Raw genomic sequence first — 19,211 nt, 5'->3', positions numbered from 1 at the left:
TGAACTTATAACAAATTATATTAATTAGCGTTAATTTTACAAATAAATAAAAATAAATATGCAATTTTAATTTTTAAAACTGGTTTAAATCATACCAATAAACCTATTGAAATATGTCCAAGTGATGTAGGTACTATCTTTTTCTTTGATGACACCATATAAATTTATGTATTTTACTTGTAGTTTTAATAATTTTATGTTTTATGGTATAGAAAAATTAACAAAATTGTACTACGACAATATACGTTAAAATAATGCTGATATGATGATTTATACAATATATAAATATATATTATTCGTACTATATAATTTATTATTTATACTATTCGTATTATATAAATACTCTAATTTTTTATAATTATTTATTTTTTAAAAATTATGATACATTAAATATTATTATTATATTATATAATAATGTTATACAACGATCCATTAATTTACAATAACAACCTTTCGCAGAGACATATATCTGTATATAGTGACTAAAATGTATTGGTATCAACCCAATCTATAATAGTTTTATTTAAGTGTTTATGTTTCTTGTATTAAAAAATTAAACCTGAATGCCGGACCGGTCGACATCTTGGTCTTGGCACTGCAGGATGTTGGCGTGTACTCGTATTGTGATATACGATTCAAAAGCAATGATAAATCATTGCATTCAAAAAACGATTGTGAGCCCTGAGCGGAAGTCGGTAAAAAAAACTCGCTCGCACTAGTTCAATAATTGCTGACATGTCTACAACCGCATTTGCTTGTAATGTTTCAAATACTTTTGACGATTGTCTGTAGTTTTTCTTTGGACTTAGAGAAAGTGCTGTTGAGAAAATAACCTCTTCAACGATCCATTCATACTTGATTTAGTTCTTCAAACATGTTAGGCTACTATAGTTTTAGATGTACATAAAACATTTGAAGTACTGTTTGTCTCCTAGTAAAAAAAAATTCATAAAAAAACATTACATCTAAGTATAAAAATTATGAGATCATTAAATATTTCTTGCCTCGTGCATAATCTAAAAACATATATTAAATACAGAATAAATAAACAATAGATTATATTATGTTATTATCAACATTTATTTACCTTTAATACATCTAACTTATTATAAAATGTATGTTACAAATAATCATAATTTTAACAAATATTGACATATAAAAATAATTCATATTATACATGTGAGAATTCGATATACAACATAAACTTATATTTTATAAAATAAAAACATAGTTTACAAAAATTAAAGTTAATATAGCAGCTGTATATAATATCAAAATAATTAATTAATGTAATTTTGTAATTGTAATTGTACATAATAATTTACACTATTTTTTTTTTATTATTATAGTCTATATAGTAAGCATAAGTACCTACATAGATATTTAATTTATTTTTATTTAAAGTTTTAAATAAAACATCTGTATTATATATTTATTATGGTACGTAATTATATTATTCAAAATCTACTGTATGTTTTCATGTAGGTATTTCACATGAAAATGAATTAAAATGATTTATTTTTATTTATTAAACAAAACTCCAAATAGATACATTGAGCAATTTTGGTTTGAAAATAACTAATAATACATATTATTCACTATGCAGTTTAAGAAACTATTTATTATAATAAAAATAATACATTAAATAATATCACTTTACATCAACTCACCATTTGTAAAATATAAAACATATTTTCATCGTCAAAATAAACTGTGTGACGTCGTGTTCTGTTTGTTAAATTAATAAATTAAACTTGGAAAATAAAGTTTAAAAATAATACTTTAATAAAAAACAAATGTTATAATTTATAACATTTATAATATAAAATATGTTAATAGGTATTTAATTTTAATAAATAAAATCAAGAATATTCATTTTGGTAAACGTTGCAAAAGTAATACTACCTATGTAAAGGTTTGACTATTATTTATTACATAAATCCTTTATGATAGTTTTTTTCTTAAGACATTTAATGTTTTTTTTTCCATTTTTGAGCCTGAAAATTAATTTTGAATAATGATTATTATTTATTCGAACAAAACAGCACATTTTTTTCATTCGAAATGACTAAAAAATATGTCTAGCATTTAAAGTTTAAACATACTTGAAAACCATGAACACATTTTGTGACCAATTAGCAAACACATAAATGGCATGATAAAAGCCGTTACTGCAAAATAAATGATCACTTCCGTCAAACTTGCTGTAACTTCTCCAATGATAAGATATACCCATCTCCCAGTTGTAAATTTATTATAAAGTAAACTATAAATATAAACAAATATATCAAATAGTGTCAGTTAACATAAAAGGGGGAAAGTGGGTAACTCTACCTAACCTGTACAGTAGGAGTCAATATAGTGTACCTCGTCATTGAGTAGGCACTATACGTAATGATGACGTGTTAAATTTTAATTCAGTGATAAATAATTGTATACAATGAAAACAAATTTTAAGCGAAGATGGTCTTACCTTTTTGGTAATCAAGGTTATCAAATATTTAGTTTAATAGTAATATTAATATTTTAACAAAATATGTTAGTAATTTAATTATTCTAGATTATTTTAAACAAAACTTAGAATTTTTTATATTAACCTCACAAAAACACTAACTAGATTCAATTTGTTACAAGAAACCTTCATTGAAGTTGATGATTAGAGTATATTTCTACCAGGAAAAGTGTCTATAGAAACAAAAATAAAAAACACTACACATCATTGTAGAATTAATATATTTATTGCTATATACGCTCAAAATCTAAAATGGAAACTATATTTAAAAAAAAATCTAACTAATTATTCAATGTTACTTATATTATTATACTACTGAAAAGAATTTTAATTAGTATAATTAGTATAATAAAAATAAAAAGATTTTTAAATTTTTTTTTCATCATGCAGATGATGCACTATAAGGTTTAGAATAGTGAATTAAGTAAAAAATAGGTAACCGCTCTGCTGTAGATGTCGACATTACCTTGCCATTGAGTAAGAAAATGTATTTTATGTATTGAATTTGAGTTTAATGATAAATTAAAACAAACGAAAAATTATTCTGAGCGAAGACGGCCTGCATGATGTTAGCTTATACTACTATATAATGCTAAGTATAATTTATGATATATTTATATTTCCGTTATATAGTAATTTAATTTACTATTATAGACTTATAGTAATAAGGCATTTTGAATTAGTTTTTCTGAAAACATTACATTAAAAAATAAAAATATGAAATGTCTATAAATAGCTCAAAATGATTCAAAATATTTTGAAGAATAATACTTATGTAAAGAAAATACTATTACAAAAATTTGGAAAATATTATAAGTATCTACGGTTATTTGTTTTTGAATTACAATAAAATAGGAAAAATCTATTTGGACAAAAAAAGAGTTCTACTTAAAAATTTCAGTTTTTCCATAATTTGTTTTTCCCAATTTTAAGAAAAATACTGGGAAATTATTTTTCTCACTCTCGAAGTATTAACTATATTCATTTTCCTACCAGAAAATATATTAAAGTTGAAAATCGAAGTATTTTTTCTAATTTAAAAGGGCGTTCAAAGAATAAAACACAGATCATTGTAAAATCAATACATTCATATGATGTAATATGAAATCAATAAAAATGTGTGTTCATCTAATGCTTATTTTTTTAGGAAGCTTTAATTTATATAATCAATATAAATAATATTATTTGGGTCATTTGGGATACATACTAGAGGTATTTTATAGTTCAAACTTCAAAAGTTCAAACCACATTAAACTATTTCAAAAGATTTGTATCTATGTTTTATAAAAGTAGCAATGCTCTTGACCCAATTATTTTAATAGGTAATATTATATATTAATATAATATACCTATTACATATTAATGAGAAATAATAATTAGGTTATTATTCTTTATCACAAGGTTATTATCAAATAATAAACGCCCATGAATGAGACTTATGTTCCAAATATTTAATTTAAAGTTAATATAAACTTAAAATAATTTGGTCCAAATACAACATCTTATAGTGATAGTGATATTGATAAAATAAATAAAAATAAATTATATTTTATTAAAAATAATTAATTTTAAGATTTTAAATGGATTATTTCTGTTTTAAAAAGTATTTTATTTAGATAATATTTATTTTATAATATATTAATTGTTTATATAAAAATACAGAAAAATTACCTAAATATCTAATACTAACAATAATATTTGTAACTAATAAGTACTCGAATAATTATTTATATAGTTAGTAGCTTATGGACTATGACGTGAATTTGTTCGTACTATTTAAGTACGATTTATTTCTATGTATGTAATCACAATCGAATTACATTACACCATTTCATTTAAGTCAACTATAATGTTTCTCAAGCATGTGAAGCAATGAAAAAAAAGTAAGTACATGAGTAATTATATGTTATTGTCTGTAAAATATGGATTGAAGACGGGATTGTCATTCAAAAGTGTCATTACAAAGTAAAAAATATAAATTAAAATCGTATATCTTCTTCTGCGTATTATATAAAATTTATATATATATATAGGTATCTCGTGTACATTTTATAAGTTGTGTTTACCCTTGAAAATGTGCACGCACATGATTCACAATAATTAATCGCATTAATTTGTTTATTTTTGAATATTATAGTGTTGGATTATGGATTGTTTTTCAGTTTTATTTATAATTTTTTTTTTATTATTATTATTTTTGGTTTTTTAATTATTTTATATTGCCACCGTAACAACTAACAATTAATAGATATTGAAATAAATAAGTTTGGGTTATTTGTATTACTGATGGGGTGATGGTCATACTTACCATGTAACGTATGAGCCAGACAGCATAAACAAACCGGTCGTGGATTCAATCAGTTTGGGTAGACTATGCTTGGTGGTGGCCATATCGAACAGCGTTAACACAATCGGATTGGTGTGCACAGCGTGGTTATACCAATCCGGTATCCAATTATTCATTTCGTTTGGAAACAGCAGCGGCTTGTTCACTGCACAGATAGCCCAAAACATAACACATACATCCTACATAACATAATTGTACAATTTATAGATTGCTAATGAAATAACGAACCTCATATTACATGTTATTAAATAATAGTGATATTTTATTTGTTTATACTTAGTCAAGTTAATTGCCTACACATTTAATACAATTCTGATTTTAAGGATTTTTAAGTTCTTATAATATCAAAAAATCTAAGCAGCATTTGAGAATATGATCCTTATAAGTAAATATATTTCAAAATTCGGAATAAATGCATTATCTGAAAATATAATTCATAAAAAACTGGATGAATATCATGAAAAAATATCCTGTATCTATATATTATATATTATTATAAAGATACAACCGCGATGCATAAATAACCATTTAGATTCAACTATTATGTGAAAAAAGAATCTTAAAACAGTGAATTTTATTAGATTTTTATCGTATTCAAATATTTTAAAGTACTTATAACCTTTCTATAAAATGTTGTTAATATTTTATATAGACATATAACTAAAAGTATTATTCATCATTATTTAATATTTAATTAACAAAAACGGAAATAATAAATATGGAACATTCAATAAAATATTGAAGGTTAATTTGTGTTATGAAAAGTTTAAAATAGGTGCGTGTAGAATTTTTTCTTTAAAGAATATGTCATTTGAATTAGTATAACTAACAATCATAAATTGCATGAACCTTGAATTATGTTAAAAAAAAAAGTGCTGTTATACAACAATAATTCAATATTTATAGTCGTAAATCATAATACTTTATAAAAAATTATCATTTATGAGACTTATAATATAATGAGGTAATTTTATTTGTGAAGATTAATCTATTTACAGTCAATACAAAAAAAAAATTTAAAAATGTACTTTTATCAACCAATTTAGGATACTTATGTTGTACTAATGACAAAATTATCATTATTTTTTGTTTTCTCAGTGGGCATATTTCGTAGAAAAAAATGTTACGCGTACGCCACTTTGGCCGTTAAAAATGAATTAAAAATAGGTAATACATTTTTCACTTTTATACATTTTTATAATTTTCAAAATTTAAATCTATGGTACATAAATAGTATTAACACAAACTAAGTTAAATGTATTTTACAACTTGGGAAAAATTATAACTTTATAAACTTTTAAAGAAATATTTTATTTTTTAGTACAAGTTAAAAAAAAAAATTGAATTATTTATCATGAAACATTATAAAACAATGTGGATGAAAAGACATAATACGTTTCTACATGAATAAAAATAGTATCAACTGTATTTTATAGTAATTTATTGTTAAAATTATTTCGAATATTATATTGGTAGGTATGCATAATGCGTACCTATTATAATTTAACAATTAAACACATATATATATATATATATAGAAAAATGCTTAATTAAAAACAATTCTTCAATACATTCCATATAAAGTTATAAATGTTCAGTGAAATAAATAATACTCACAATTGTTACTGGAAATACAAGGCTAACAAATATGAAATCTCTTATTTTCTTGTTTTGTTGCAACCGTGGTTTTATCCACGATTTTCCAGGACCAGAATCAGCATAATCTATGAATACCGTGCAATAAATAAAGTAAGCAACTTGCAACACCTGTAAAAAAAAATTAAATTACATTGTATATAATTAAATTGAAGACTAATACAAGCATCATTATTTTATTTTATAAAAACTATAAAAACTAAAAATGTTTATGAAAAATTAGTGGTTACTGCTGATTTTAAATCAGGTAATTTGATTATAAAAGGTACCTATTTGAAATGAATAGATTTACTCAAAAAAAATATAATTCCATTTTAAACCTTTTCTCGAAAACCCTCTTACAAGACACAGGTTACAATGCCCTTGATACTTAATTTAATTTAAGCACCATAAGTATATAAATTCATGCTAAAGTGCCTTCATTACAGGATGGTACTTTCCCTCACGCCATCGAGTATTCTTGATGTATTAAATAAATAAATGTCATCGCACATGACTTATAAAATGTTTATCTACCACATTTGAACAAATTGTAGAATGATTGATATTAAAAATAAAATTTAAAGTAATATTCATTGTTAGAAAGATTAAAAAATTAATAATAAATAATAAAGAAATTATATTAGTTTTTTTTATTTGTATTTTATAATTATAAATTATAACAGAAAATACAATACATGAAACCTATATAGGTATCAGCTATATCATTAAATATTTGTATATGTACAATATAATTAATATAGCCATGTACATTGTACATATATAATATGAAAATACTGTATAATATGCTAACTTTTAAAACTGAGATGGTAGGAAGATTTCGTAATATTTATTACAATACATTTTGTACATTTTAAGTTAATATTAATTTCAAAATATACATAGTATACAACACATCACACACGATATGATATATAATATATTTATTATATATCATAATCGGTAACATACATAATACATATTATATTGTATTACTGTATTTGCATGTATATTTTATTATTTATACTTGATAATTTAAGAAATAACTACATTTCCTAGTGAACATCTAAGAATTTAAGATACTTTAAGTTTTTATACAACGACTAAAATGAATTGTTTATTACAACATTGTAGTAGTTTATTAGGAATTGCTATAATGATAAATATTTCCTAGCCAAGATATGTAAATTGTTAGAACTACACTGTAGGCAATGTTAATAACATGAGGTTAGAGATAAAGTAAGATATCTGGATGGGTTAAGATAGCTCTTAGGGAAGTAGCGGGTTTATATATTATATTAGTGTCACTAGATCACAGAGTTTTCAAAAATGTAATTTTTAATTGGAATTTTAGAATAATAACTAATAAATGTGTCTGTCAGTCAGTAATAAAATAATTATTTTAAACAATTTAAGCAACTCTAAATACTTTTTAGTAATTTTTCATACGTGAAAATAAATTTAAGTGATGATAAATATTTAGTTGTATACATTTGTAGTATATATAAAAAAAATTGATGGGGCTAAAGCCTCTTATCCCCACCAGATCCTTGACTGGTTCCTAATTATAATAAAATAATATATATCGTAATTCGTAATCGTCGTCATTTTGGAAAAAATGTTAATATTAACATAAAAAATATACAAAAATAAAAACCAATTATATCCTTATTAGAATTTCGAGACAGTGCCTAATTACCTACATTAAATCAAAACGTTATCACATCATTAGTCAAAATTATGATCAATCAAAATTAACCACTCTATTAGTCATCTACAAATTAGCACTGGGAATTAGGAAAATGTTCACAATGTCGACAACGTGTGATGCCATTGAACGCGTTCATTAAGTATAGATTAAAAAGTTATACTGCATCATATCCACAATTTTTTTTAATTAATTAATAATTAATTATATTATTAGTATAATACAAGGTGATTCTTTTAAAGGTTAAGTAACAATTAATTTCTTAAAAAGTATTAACTTTTTGTGGAATATAGTACCTTACATAACTATACTAGCTGTAATATGAAATAATAAAAAAATATATAATTTACTATTTTTTAGTTTTTTAAGTTATATTTTTATTTTTAAAAAGCATTCAATTAATTTCATATTTATTTATTATTTTTTCACAATTTTTTTAAGAATATTAAAATACATAAAAATTGAATTTAGAACGAGTTTTGAATTAATCTTAAATTCTTAACTCATTACTTCAAAGCATTTATAGTTTAGATGAGTAAGTAGAGTAACACAAGGACACCCCACTGTTAGTCTAATCTGTTCATCTTAAATTTAAGTCTTTAAATACTTGTATAAAAATTGTAACTAATTTACAACTTGTATGACATTTTCATATGGTATTGAAATTGAAAAATATTCTTCTTTGAAATTTAGAATAACCTAAATTTTATCTTTTTAATGTTATTACTTATTATTATTAATAATGAAAATAAACTCTGTAAACTTATCATTTTGAATATTTTTGAGTATAGTTATATTACATTAATTCATCCATTAAAATTAGTTATAATGTTTATGTTATTTCATTTATATCATGATAAAATTAGATAAAGTTTATTATGATGATTGGATGTGAAAAATTTAGGGGCTGGGACATATTCTATTGTATAGAATTAATCATCATGGTCAATTAATAATAATACTGAAAAAAAGATTATCTTATAAAAGCAGGTATAGATAATAATTATAATATAGTATTTGTTTTAATTAAAGTAAAATTAAACATAATTAATATGTATCAGATTATTTAGTTTACAATTTTAAACTCCATTCTTTTATAGGTATAGAACAATTATTGCTGATTTTGCTTGATTATTATGATTTTTTTTTTCATTATTTGGTCACCTACTTTAGCTGGTTATAAGCTACAAAGCCGGACGTACAGTCAGCAAATAACCGTTTTGTGTATATGTACGGATAGCTTGCATTTTTTTTAACTCTATTACGTTTGACTCTAAATTTACTAACTGTATATACATATACCAATACGGTAATACCATGTACGTAAAATATTCATTTTTGACATAGTTACGGTGTCAAATACAATAAATTAATTACAGAAAACGATGAATATATATATTTTTTTTTAATGAAACTTAGTCTCTGTAATGACTAATAATTAGTTCCTTAATAAATATACGAATTAAATATAGTTATAATTCAACACATTCTAATTATAAATGCAGATATTGAATTTGTATATTCTTAAAGGTATTTTGTTAAATACAGCATTTTCTGTAAAAAATAAACTAATATTAATTTATTAATATGGCATAAGTTAAAGATACTTCTTTAGAGACGATCAATATTGTTATTTAAAGAGAATTTTTATCAACTAAAAAAATAATCAGTATATTGCTAAAAAAAGCACAATATAATATGTACGTATCGTAAACATAACGTGATAAAGTAATTTATGTTGTGATATTTACATGAATTAAATTGTAGGTACCTTTACAGACATCATCAGTTAACGAACATTTACTTTAAGTTAATTTAATTCAGTAACTACAACATACAGATCATGACATAAATTGTTTAAATTATTTCATCAATAACAGGGATAAATACAAATTTAACTATGGATTTATTATTTATGCCAAGGATATTTTTTTAATTAAAAAAAAAGATCTATTTTTAGTATATACCACGATTTAAGATACATCTTAAGCCGTGGTATACACCAAATGTATAAAACTATGAAGTGAGTATTTATGAAAAAAAAAATTTTATTGTCTATTAAAATAAGTTTTATCAAATATAATAAATTAGTTACAATTTTCATTAATTTGAATTTATTTTATTATATTTTATTATATTATGGATTAATATGAATATTTTGTTAAAATCGGATACGATACCTACCCCCACGGTACCCATGAACAATAAAGTAAATTATATAATTTAATGTTTTAAAACAATATGTCGTGTTAAGTACAAATTTGTCTATGTTGATTATTAATATAATTACTTATAAATAATTTTAATAATTCTAATTTAATCATTTTTATTTCAAAAGAAGAATAAAAGCCAAGTTAGTACATTTAAATCATTTAATAATATACTTATCTATTTGTTTTTTGTTATTAATTACATTATTTTTATGTACCTATAACTTTTAAGTACTATTGAATAACTATTTAAATCTTTAATGTTAATATACCTAGATATAAAAAATTATTTATTGTAAATAAAAATTAACTGAATGGATATTAATTTAATATAACATAATATATGGTATATACAATATACTATACCCACTATCCTAAAAACTAACATTCATTTGTATAGCTTTTATTATTTTGTAATATAGTATACAAAATAAAACCTATATTGATTACATTATAAGTTGTATACGTATTTTGAAATGCATTAACATATTTTTTTAGTATTATCATGAATTACGCTATGCCATACCACACGTTTAATTGTCTCATAACGTTGTGAGCAAAAACACGAAATCGTTAAGTGCATATTTTAACATCTTTTTATAGTTTTTAGGGCCTATTTACGATGTTAACGTGATATTATACATGTACCTATCATTCATTTTCTTCACAGTTTTAAGTTATGTAGCAAATATGTATTGGTAGGTACCTACATTTGGTATAAGTGATTGTCAAAATTATAACTTCTTTAGTTAAGGTAATATTATTATTATTATTATTAATAGCGACTTGCGTATTAATATATATATTGCGATAAGTTAAACAGTAAACACCACTACCGCAGCAGCAGTTTCTTACCAGATTCCACACGGAGACGCATTTCCACCACCAGTTGGAACCTAGATCGCCCCACGTGGGATGATCAACGCCGTTTAAGTCCAATACAAACAGCCCGTAGTACGACACGTATACGTAATAAGACGTGATGAACAACCGGGACACCCTGAACAGATGCTGGCGCTCCGCTTCTGTGTACGACCAACAGTGCAACGCGGAAGTCACGACGGCCACAGACCGCTTCGCTGACGACGACGACGCTTCCATAGTCGTGTATCGTGACGGTAATTCCATATATATAATATGTATACTAATATAGTCTATTATTATACGTTACGATAACCACGGTATACTGTGACGGAGACGATATTGTTCGGGTTGGCCGCTGCGGGTGCTATAAGAAGTATAATATTATTATTTAGGTACTGCTATGATACTGCTGCGAATCATGCTACGCCGCTGCCGGACACTTGCGGCGGAACGCCACTGACCGTTCTACGAGAGAACCACGCGGCGTGTTCCTATTATATATAATATTATATGCTTTGTATAATAGTAATAATCGTAATAATAATAATAATTGTTTTATGTATATATTGTATTTTATTATTATATTACCCATATTGTGCGGTGGTAGGCGCAAGACTCGAACAAAACGTTACATTACGCGCGCATGTAACGCGCATCGTGCAAGTCCCGCTAGTCTTACTCCCACCACCCTCGCCGGATCACTATACGTATATACCAATAACAACACTTTATACACACAACCGCTTGGACAATGTGATTTTTCGTCTATTATATACTGTGTATTATTAATTATTATATATTTATACAGGGTAATTCATGAAGCAATGGCTTATCCGTTCCACTCCCATTTCTTCATTTAACAATGGATATATCCAAATTCTAGTTTTTGGAAATTTTAAATTTACTTTAAAACCATATTTTCAAATTCTCAAGTTCTTTGTATTACTAATGAGTGTTTCGTAGAAATACAAATTATATGAATAATTTATAAAATGAAAACCCCTTTTTTGCTGTAAATTATTTAATGGATAATTTTTTTGAAAATTTTGATGTACCCAGTTAAAAATTCAAATGTGTAGTTTTTCAGTTACTGAAAAGTTTATGTTTAAGATAATAGTCCTTAAAAATGGTTTTAAAAGAATATAATATAGCGTAGTACTCGATATATATACCTATAATAATATATAGCATTTATAATGCATGGACCATTTAAAAAAGTTATGTTAAATAAGCATGTTAATAAATTAATAACAATTTCTAAAATGTTTAATCAATCTTTATATCTTCCAAACCCATTATTATAGAAAAAGTTAGATAATTCTAAATATATAGTCTAAACTACTTGTAAGAAATTTTATTTTGATATGTCGAAATGTTCGAAAAAATTATCCATTGAATTTAATAATTTTCAGTATAAAAGGACCCTCTATTTGAAAAACAGAAATGTATAACTCCACGAGATATTCCTAAGGTAACCCAAGTACCTACTGTCAAGAATTTGAAAATTTAGCTTTTATAAGTAAATACTTACCTATATTTAAAAATTCCAAAAATCAGATTTTCGATAACTAGATATAAATGGAGAAAAAGGGTTGAACACACTTAATTCATCCCTTTATTTATACGATAAGCGTGTTTTATTAAATCTATTTGTACACAATACACACGAAGTTTAATATACGCACATATTTTTGTTGTTGTTTTGTTTTTATGACGAAAATACTCAATATTTAATATAATATATATGCGTGTATATAACTATCACAGTGAATTTTACAACTATGTCTACAATACGTGTATAAATAGTTATATTTTATTCCGATAATAAACAATTACTCCATTAGCACCTGCATGAGAGTAATAAATAAATATTATATAGTTTAACTTCTAATATGAACCTATATGTTTATAGTTAGTGCGCGTACCATGTTGGTATATATGTCTAGCTATTAAAACTATATCTCATTAGAAAAAAAGATTTTTTTTATCTTTATAGATTCTTTACAATGACGTATCAGCATATGCAATGATTATTTCATACAATTTTGTGGCCAACTGATAACTGCAGTATGATATTCAAGGTTCAGCGAAGTTTTAGTTTTACGTAAAAATATACTGTTTAAATGTAATAAATTATACATACTAGCTGTACTCGACTTCACTTGGAAAATGTGAACAAACATAAAATTCGGCATTCTACTACAGTGTATCTCAATTTTGATGTGTCTCAGCTTACAGACAAATAGACATTTAGCTGCAATGTACCTTCAATATGTAAACAAATTCAACTGAAATGGGAAATCAGCCTGTGGCACATTAAATAGCATTTGGTATATTTTTGAATGTGGAACAATCTACTCTCTAAATGTTTCTATCATTTGATATCTCAATAACAAATTCTGAAAGTTTTGCTAAAATCAGTTTAACAGTTTTTGATCCTATAAGCTAAAAACTACAGTCTCTGACTTCCTAGTCTCAAGGTATTTATTAATACAAAATACAACTTAAAATTGATCCGACTGTTTCTGTGATAAACATGTTTAAACGTAAAAACTCTCCAGCTTTATAAATATTATAATTTATAATATTAGTATTTTAAGATCGATTAATATCAGTATATTTAATCTATAAAAAAAAGACCAAAAACTGAAAGGTGGGAAGTCGAACGCAATTGATTGATTAGTTGATTTATATGTGAACTTAACGACATGTCTAAAATCAACTGTATCTATATGACAATATGTGTATTATATATATATATATATATATATATTATATCCAGTTGCTTAAATATAATTGTAATCTTGTAGTTGTGTATTAGTACAATAATACGGATCTATATTGATACATGATAATAACTACCTACTTGTACTGCATAGCAATGATTTTTTATTTTTTTAGATTGTTAATAATAAGACGCCGACACGCTATATTATATAGTTCTATACAGAAGATGTCCTTAAATCGATATTATAAGATTTAGGATAATTCTTTAAATAGATCAAATGCTAAAACTTTTTTTAAAGTATTACTTTTTTGTAAAATTGTGTTTTTGAAAAATGTGTAATAATATATTTACCGATTTTCCTGGCATATGCAATTCTGTTACGTCTATATATTGTCATTATTTTGATAATTCTTGATAGTCAGTTATCCCATTATAAATTCTTGATTTTTAAATCGCTATCTAAATTTTTAATTTTATATCGTCTGAAACAAGATATTTTTATAAAAAATTTGATAGGTATAGAAAGTATATAAATAATATTGAACTAATATAGTTATTAATCAATAATCGCTTCAAATTCAAAATCCTTGCTCGGTCAACACCGTATTTAATAGTTATAGATAATATAACTTTTTCTAAGACTGATTATTTATTGGAAAATATTGTGGTTAATACCCACTGTCTCACTCGTCGTGCATACAAATACAATAAAATAATATGTATCGTATGACAAAGTAATTTTACAACAATTAGATTAGTTACATATATAAGTCCGTCGCTCTCCATAGATGGCCTATACAGCGGTAAACCATTAATTTCTATCGGTCATTTAGAAAATATTCGTCGTCAGTAGCTATTTGATCCGCGTTCTTAACGATTCCCAATCAAACTGTTTTCGCAACATCCTCGATTAGGTATATAGATAGTGATGTGCAGTGCGCTAGTGCAACATTTTAAATCTATATTGTAGTATTTAACGAATATTGGCGAGCTTCCTTACTTTCAGGATTAAGCCTTAAGCGTCAAGCCAAGGTAAGACGCTCAAAACTGACATACACGCTTAACTACTTATAAGTCGTATATTTATAATCTATATAAATATAATATTTGAATAATTAATACATTGTGACATTGTGTGTATCTTTATAGTTTAAAATTTAAATAAAAATCATTGTTCAAGATATAATATACTTATTATATATCGCGTTATTCCGAGACTAAGTTCGACGACCTTTGTATAGATTAAGCTCGGCAAGTTCAACAGTCGTCCCCTCCTCTCTTGCCTATAAGACAACCGTGGACATCCACCTACACACAGTTCGTACGGTTCTTCCGCGACCGTCGTACGAGACGTCGCCTTTGTCGCGTGTGCGGCGGTTTTTCATTGTGGGCCATTTTGTGCCATTTTGTGTCATTCGGTATCGTTGACGTAGTTTTTATTAAAAAACATTTGCGGACCGTTTCTTTAATTATACCTCTTTTTTATATCCTGTCGTGCGGGATATCGCCACTGTTGTGCGTTGTGCGTGGGCGCATTTAGTCGTATTTTGGCCGTGTGAGCCGTTGATGCATGATACCGCGTATTAATACTTATTTATTAATTGCAAGATCGCTGCATCGTCTAAGAAGGTATTATTATTGTGTCGTTGTGCGGGACGTCGTCATTAATTTTCGTCTCGTCCCTTGCTCCATTACGAGTACGTGAAGTACGTCATAAAAATATCTCGCAAATTAGTGTGTCAATGACCTGGCGCCTGTCACCTAAAATAGAGTGATATCGGATCCAGTAATTAAACGCAGCAAGTCTGGTGGTCACACTGCGAGGGTATCAGTCGTCGGCGGAGATTAGCAGATTATTGGTATCGTTAATTTTGTTTATATACTATCCGTGATAACAGTGATATCGATCACGTTCATTATTATTATTTATTATTGATTGTCAATTCTATTATTTTTCTATTTATTTTATTTGGGCGCCCGTATTTTTATTATAATATTGTGTCTGTGTATTTTTAATGACGAGTGTTACAATATATTTTTATAGCACGACGGTGCACATAAATTAATAGTTTATTTGTTATAATATTGGTCACCCACTCCATGTACGATAGCTTATTATACAATCTGGGTTTTTATTAGCTTGCCATCCTAGGCTAACCGCCTTACGTAGGAGCCTGGTGGTACATTTCTGGTAGCAGAGCGTGGTTTCTTTTACGGTATTTTATTTGTTTTTTGTATAGCAACGGTTCGTACATCGGTGTGACGTGTTCCAGCTATTATTTTGCGTGGTATATTGATATATTATATAGATATATTTAGGTACGCGTTTCTATTAGTTTATACTTATACGTCACAAAATACGCAATTTTATATTATTTTACGTATATTTAATTAATTAGTTTTATTGTGTTATATTTTGTGCCATGGACGTACAAGAGATAGCACGTATTAATCGCGTATTGAAAAGAGCGACTATGAGACGCGATGAATGTATTAGGCGTATTAACGCAATGCACGAGCTCGCGGTGCAATGTGAAACTGAGTTAAGTTTGATCACTCAGCTATCGTTTCTTGTCGACGAAGTCGACGTTATATGGTCAGAATTTACGGCTGAGAGTAATACAGTGATTGATTGCTTAATAGATTTAGGTAGAGAATCAGAGTATTCCATTGGTCAGGTCGCGGATCTTCGCAACTTGATTTCTATTTCCCGTGCAACGGTCAATCGTCACACTCAAAGTGATCAAATTAACGTGTCTGTCCGTAGAGAATCCCTAATATCTGTTCCGGAGCCGGTATCGGTGCATAATTTAAATATAAACGACGACAGGGAAAGTCAGGTAGGTTCGGTTAAGAGCGGGGCGGCGCGTAGCTCTACAGCATTTGGTGTAAATGTCCCGGGAGGTAGCGTCCGCAGCGGACATACAATTACGCGTACTACATCTCACGTAAAACCGGCCCGGTTGCCGGAGATACCACTACCCACATTTAATGGTGATATTTTTAAGTGGCTTATGTTCCGAGATCGTTTCATGTCCATGGTTGATCAACATTCTACCATCGCGGACATCGACAAATTTTATTATTTAACGGGTTGCTTGCGAGATAGGGCGTTAGAGGCAATCGCTGGCATACCGGTAAGTGGCGACAATTATTCACTCGCTTGGGCCACGTTAACAGCGCGCTTTGACAAGCCGCGCTTAGTTGCGTCTTCATTGTTAGACAAATTATTAACAGCACCGAAATCGTCGAACGAAAATCTAACAGAACTGAATAAATTTTTATTGGTTTTTGATGAGGGGGTCTCCGTACTAGATTCAATGAACCTCCCGAATCTTGGTGATTTTATTTTATTTTCGGTCGCGTCGCGTTGCTTGCCGTCGTATACGGTTAAGCTTTTTGAAGCGCAATTGTCAAATAGCTTTCCAACGGTTAGGGAACTTTTGACGTTCGTAAAATCACGTGTTAACGTTCTAGAATGCATACCGAATGATGCGGTCCATAAAATAGTAAAGCAGCCATTGCAAAAGTCATCTCACACTTCGAAAGGTTATACATCTGCCCCTAGTAACTATAAACGGCAACAACCAACTTCGTTAGTGTCTAGTACCGTATCGTCGAAATCAAAAGGGCCGTGCCCTATTTGTAAAGGGTCTCATGCAATTTCGTCATGCCAAAAATTTACCGGGTGGTCCGCCGGCACTCGCGAAACGTGGGTCCGTGAAAACAGGCGATGTTTTCGTTGCTTGCGCGCTGGTCATTGGGCCCCAGAGTGCAAGTCACCGGTACAATGTGATAAGTGCTCGTATAAACATCATCCGTTATTACACTCGCGCGATAGAAATAACGGTTCAACATCTGACAATCAGGTACCGTGCGATGAACCGCCGTCTCAATCGTCCCTTCTTGGTAGTGACTGTCAGCAATCGTCATCGGTTATTTTAGGGACCGTTTTAGTCCACATTCGTGACTGTGGTGGTGTGTTGCACACTGTACGCGCTCTAGTCGACTCCGCTTCGCAAATAAGCGCGATCACCGCAGATTGCTCCGCTCAATTGGGCTTGAAAGTTACCCGTTGGACCGCCCCTGTATCTGGGTTATCAGGTGCGTCGGTACCCAACGTTAAGGGATTGGTAACTTGTGATATTCAACCTCGATTTTCGAACGAACCATTTATAAATTTTACCGCATGGGTGTTCCCCACAATTACCGTTAATATGCCTAGCCAGTCAATATCCAATCAGGTAGCAGATAAGTATAAAAATTTAGCCCTAGCAGATCCCTCGTTCACAATACCAAGTAAGGTTGATTTACTACTCGGCGCAGACATATTTGCGCGTATTCTGAACGGTAAACGTGTGTCAGTGGGTGACTCATATCCTGTAGCATTCGGTTCAATATTTGGTTGGATAATAATCGGGCCTGTCCCCTCTTCAAATAGTTATGTTTCCACTTCACATCACATCTCTTTGGTTTCTTCAATCGAATCTTTAATGGATAAGTTCTGGCAGGTTGAGGAACCAGAAACAGCTCCAGAGACCTTTACTTGTGACGGAAAATGTGAAGAGATGTTCCGTGATAAATGTTCACGTGACGAATCCGGGCGTTTTGTCGTACCCTTATTGTTCCGCCAAACGGTCGCGGACAATACCTTTTCTGGCTCGCGCGCTGTCGCGGTCAAACGTTTCGAGTCCCTTGAGCGAAAGCTCACATCAGACAGCCGACTTCGCGAGGCGTATTGTAAATTTATGGCTGAATACTTGTCTTTAGGACACATGTCCCCAGCTTCGTCTACAGGTTCATATTTTATCCCTCACCATGCTGTGTTCAAGTCTTCCGACCCACAAGATAAAATCCGTGTCGTATTTGACGCGTCCGCCCAATCGTTTTCTAGTACATCATTAAACCAATGTTTATTCGCGGGTCCAAAATTACAACAGGACGTTATTGATGTACTAATGCGGTTTCGTCTACCGCGTTACGCATTCACCGCGGACATTAATAAAATGTACCGACAGATTTTATTAGTTCCCGAACATCGTTGTTATCAACACATCCTATGGCGTGCGTCCCCGCAAGATGAACTTAAAGCATACGAACTAAATACTGTAACGTATGGGGTAAATTGTGCCCCGTTTTTAGCTATACGGGTGCTTCGAAAAATTGCCGAGTCCGATTGTGCGGACGTTCCCGCTGTCCGTGACGCT

The 19,211-nt window shown here is 28.4% G+C and overlaps 2 protein-coding genes across 3 annotated transcripts; one reads left to right on the top strand and one right to left on the bottom strand.

Annotated features, from left to right (window-relative positions):
* Positions 1 to 1,910: 1,910 nt before the first annotated feature.
* LOC132930630 (androgen-induced gene 1 protein-like) lies at positions 1,911 to 11,990 on the bottom strand. 2 transcript variants are annotated; one of them, XM_060996603.1, is made up of 6 exons: positions 11,865 to 11,990; positions 11,268 to 11,640; positions 6,477 to 6,626; positions 4,821 to 5,038; positions 2,106 to 2,266; positions 1,911 to 1,997 (listed from the first exon to the last, which is right to left on the bottom strand). In XM_060996603.1, exons 2-6 carry the CDS (start codon positions 11,538 to 11,540, stop codon positions 1,945 to 1,947), a joined length of 855 nt encoding a protein of 284 aa, XP_060852586.1. In that variant the 5' UTR covers positions 11,541 to 11,640; positions 11,865 to 11,990; the 3' UTR covers positions 1,911 to 1,944. The 2 variants fall into 2 exon arrangements, with proteins under 2 accessions (XP_060852586.1, XP_060852585.1); XM_060996602.1 differs by lacking the exon at positions 11,865 to 11,990 and having other exon boundaries at positions 11,268 to 11,767.
* A 4,437-nt stretch (positions 11,991 to 16,427) lies between these two features.
* LOC132928931 (uncharacterized) lies at positions 16,428 to 19,207 on the top strand. The gene is made up of 2 exons (XM_060993879.1): positions 16,428 to 19,012; positions 19,147 to 19,207. The coding sequence occupies exons 1-2, from the start codon at positions 16,428 to 16,430 to the stop codon at positions 19,205 to 19,207; spliced, it is 2,646 nt and encodes an 881-aa protein (XP_060849862.1).
* The last annotated feature ends 4 nt before the right edge of the window (positions 19,208 to 19,211 follow it).

Source organism: Rhopalosiphum padi, chromosome 4, assembly GCF_020882245.1.
Source record: "Rhopalosiphum padi isolate XX-2018 chromosome 4, ASM2088224v1, whole genome shotgun sequence".
In the NCBI taxonomy this organism is placed as follows: Eukaryota; Metazoa; Arthropoda; class Insecta; order Hemiptera; family Aphididae; genus Rhopalosiphum; species Rhopalosiphum padi.
This window is presented reverse-complemented; position numbering and strand designations above follow the sequence as displayed.

Coding starts and splice junctions, on each gene's coding strand:
- LOC132930630 (XM_060996603.1), bottom strand. CDS start 11,540: ATGGAATTACCGTCACGATACACGACTATGGAAGCGTCGTCGTCGTCA. Junction 6,627..11,267: donor GCGTCTCCGTGTGGAATCTG/GTAAGAAACTGC, acceptor TTTTTTTTACAG/GTGTTGCAAGTTGCTTACTT. Junction 2,267..4,820: donor TCTGGCTCATACGTTACATG/GTAAGTATGACC, acceptor TTATATTTATAG/TTTACTTTATAATAAATTTA.
- LOC132928931 (XM_060993879.1), top strand. CDS start 16,428: ATGGACGTACAAGAGATAGCACGTATTAATCGCGTATTGAAAAGAGCG. Junction 19,013..19,146: donor ACCGCGGACATTAATAAAAT/GTACCGACAGAT, acceptor CCCCGTTTTTAG/CTATACGGGTGCTTCGAAAA.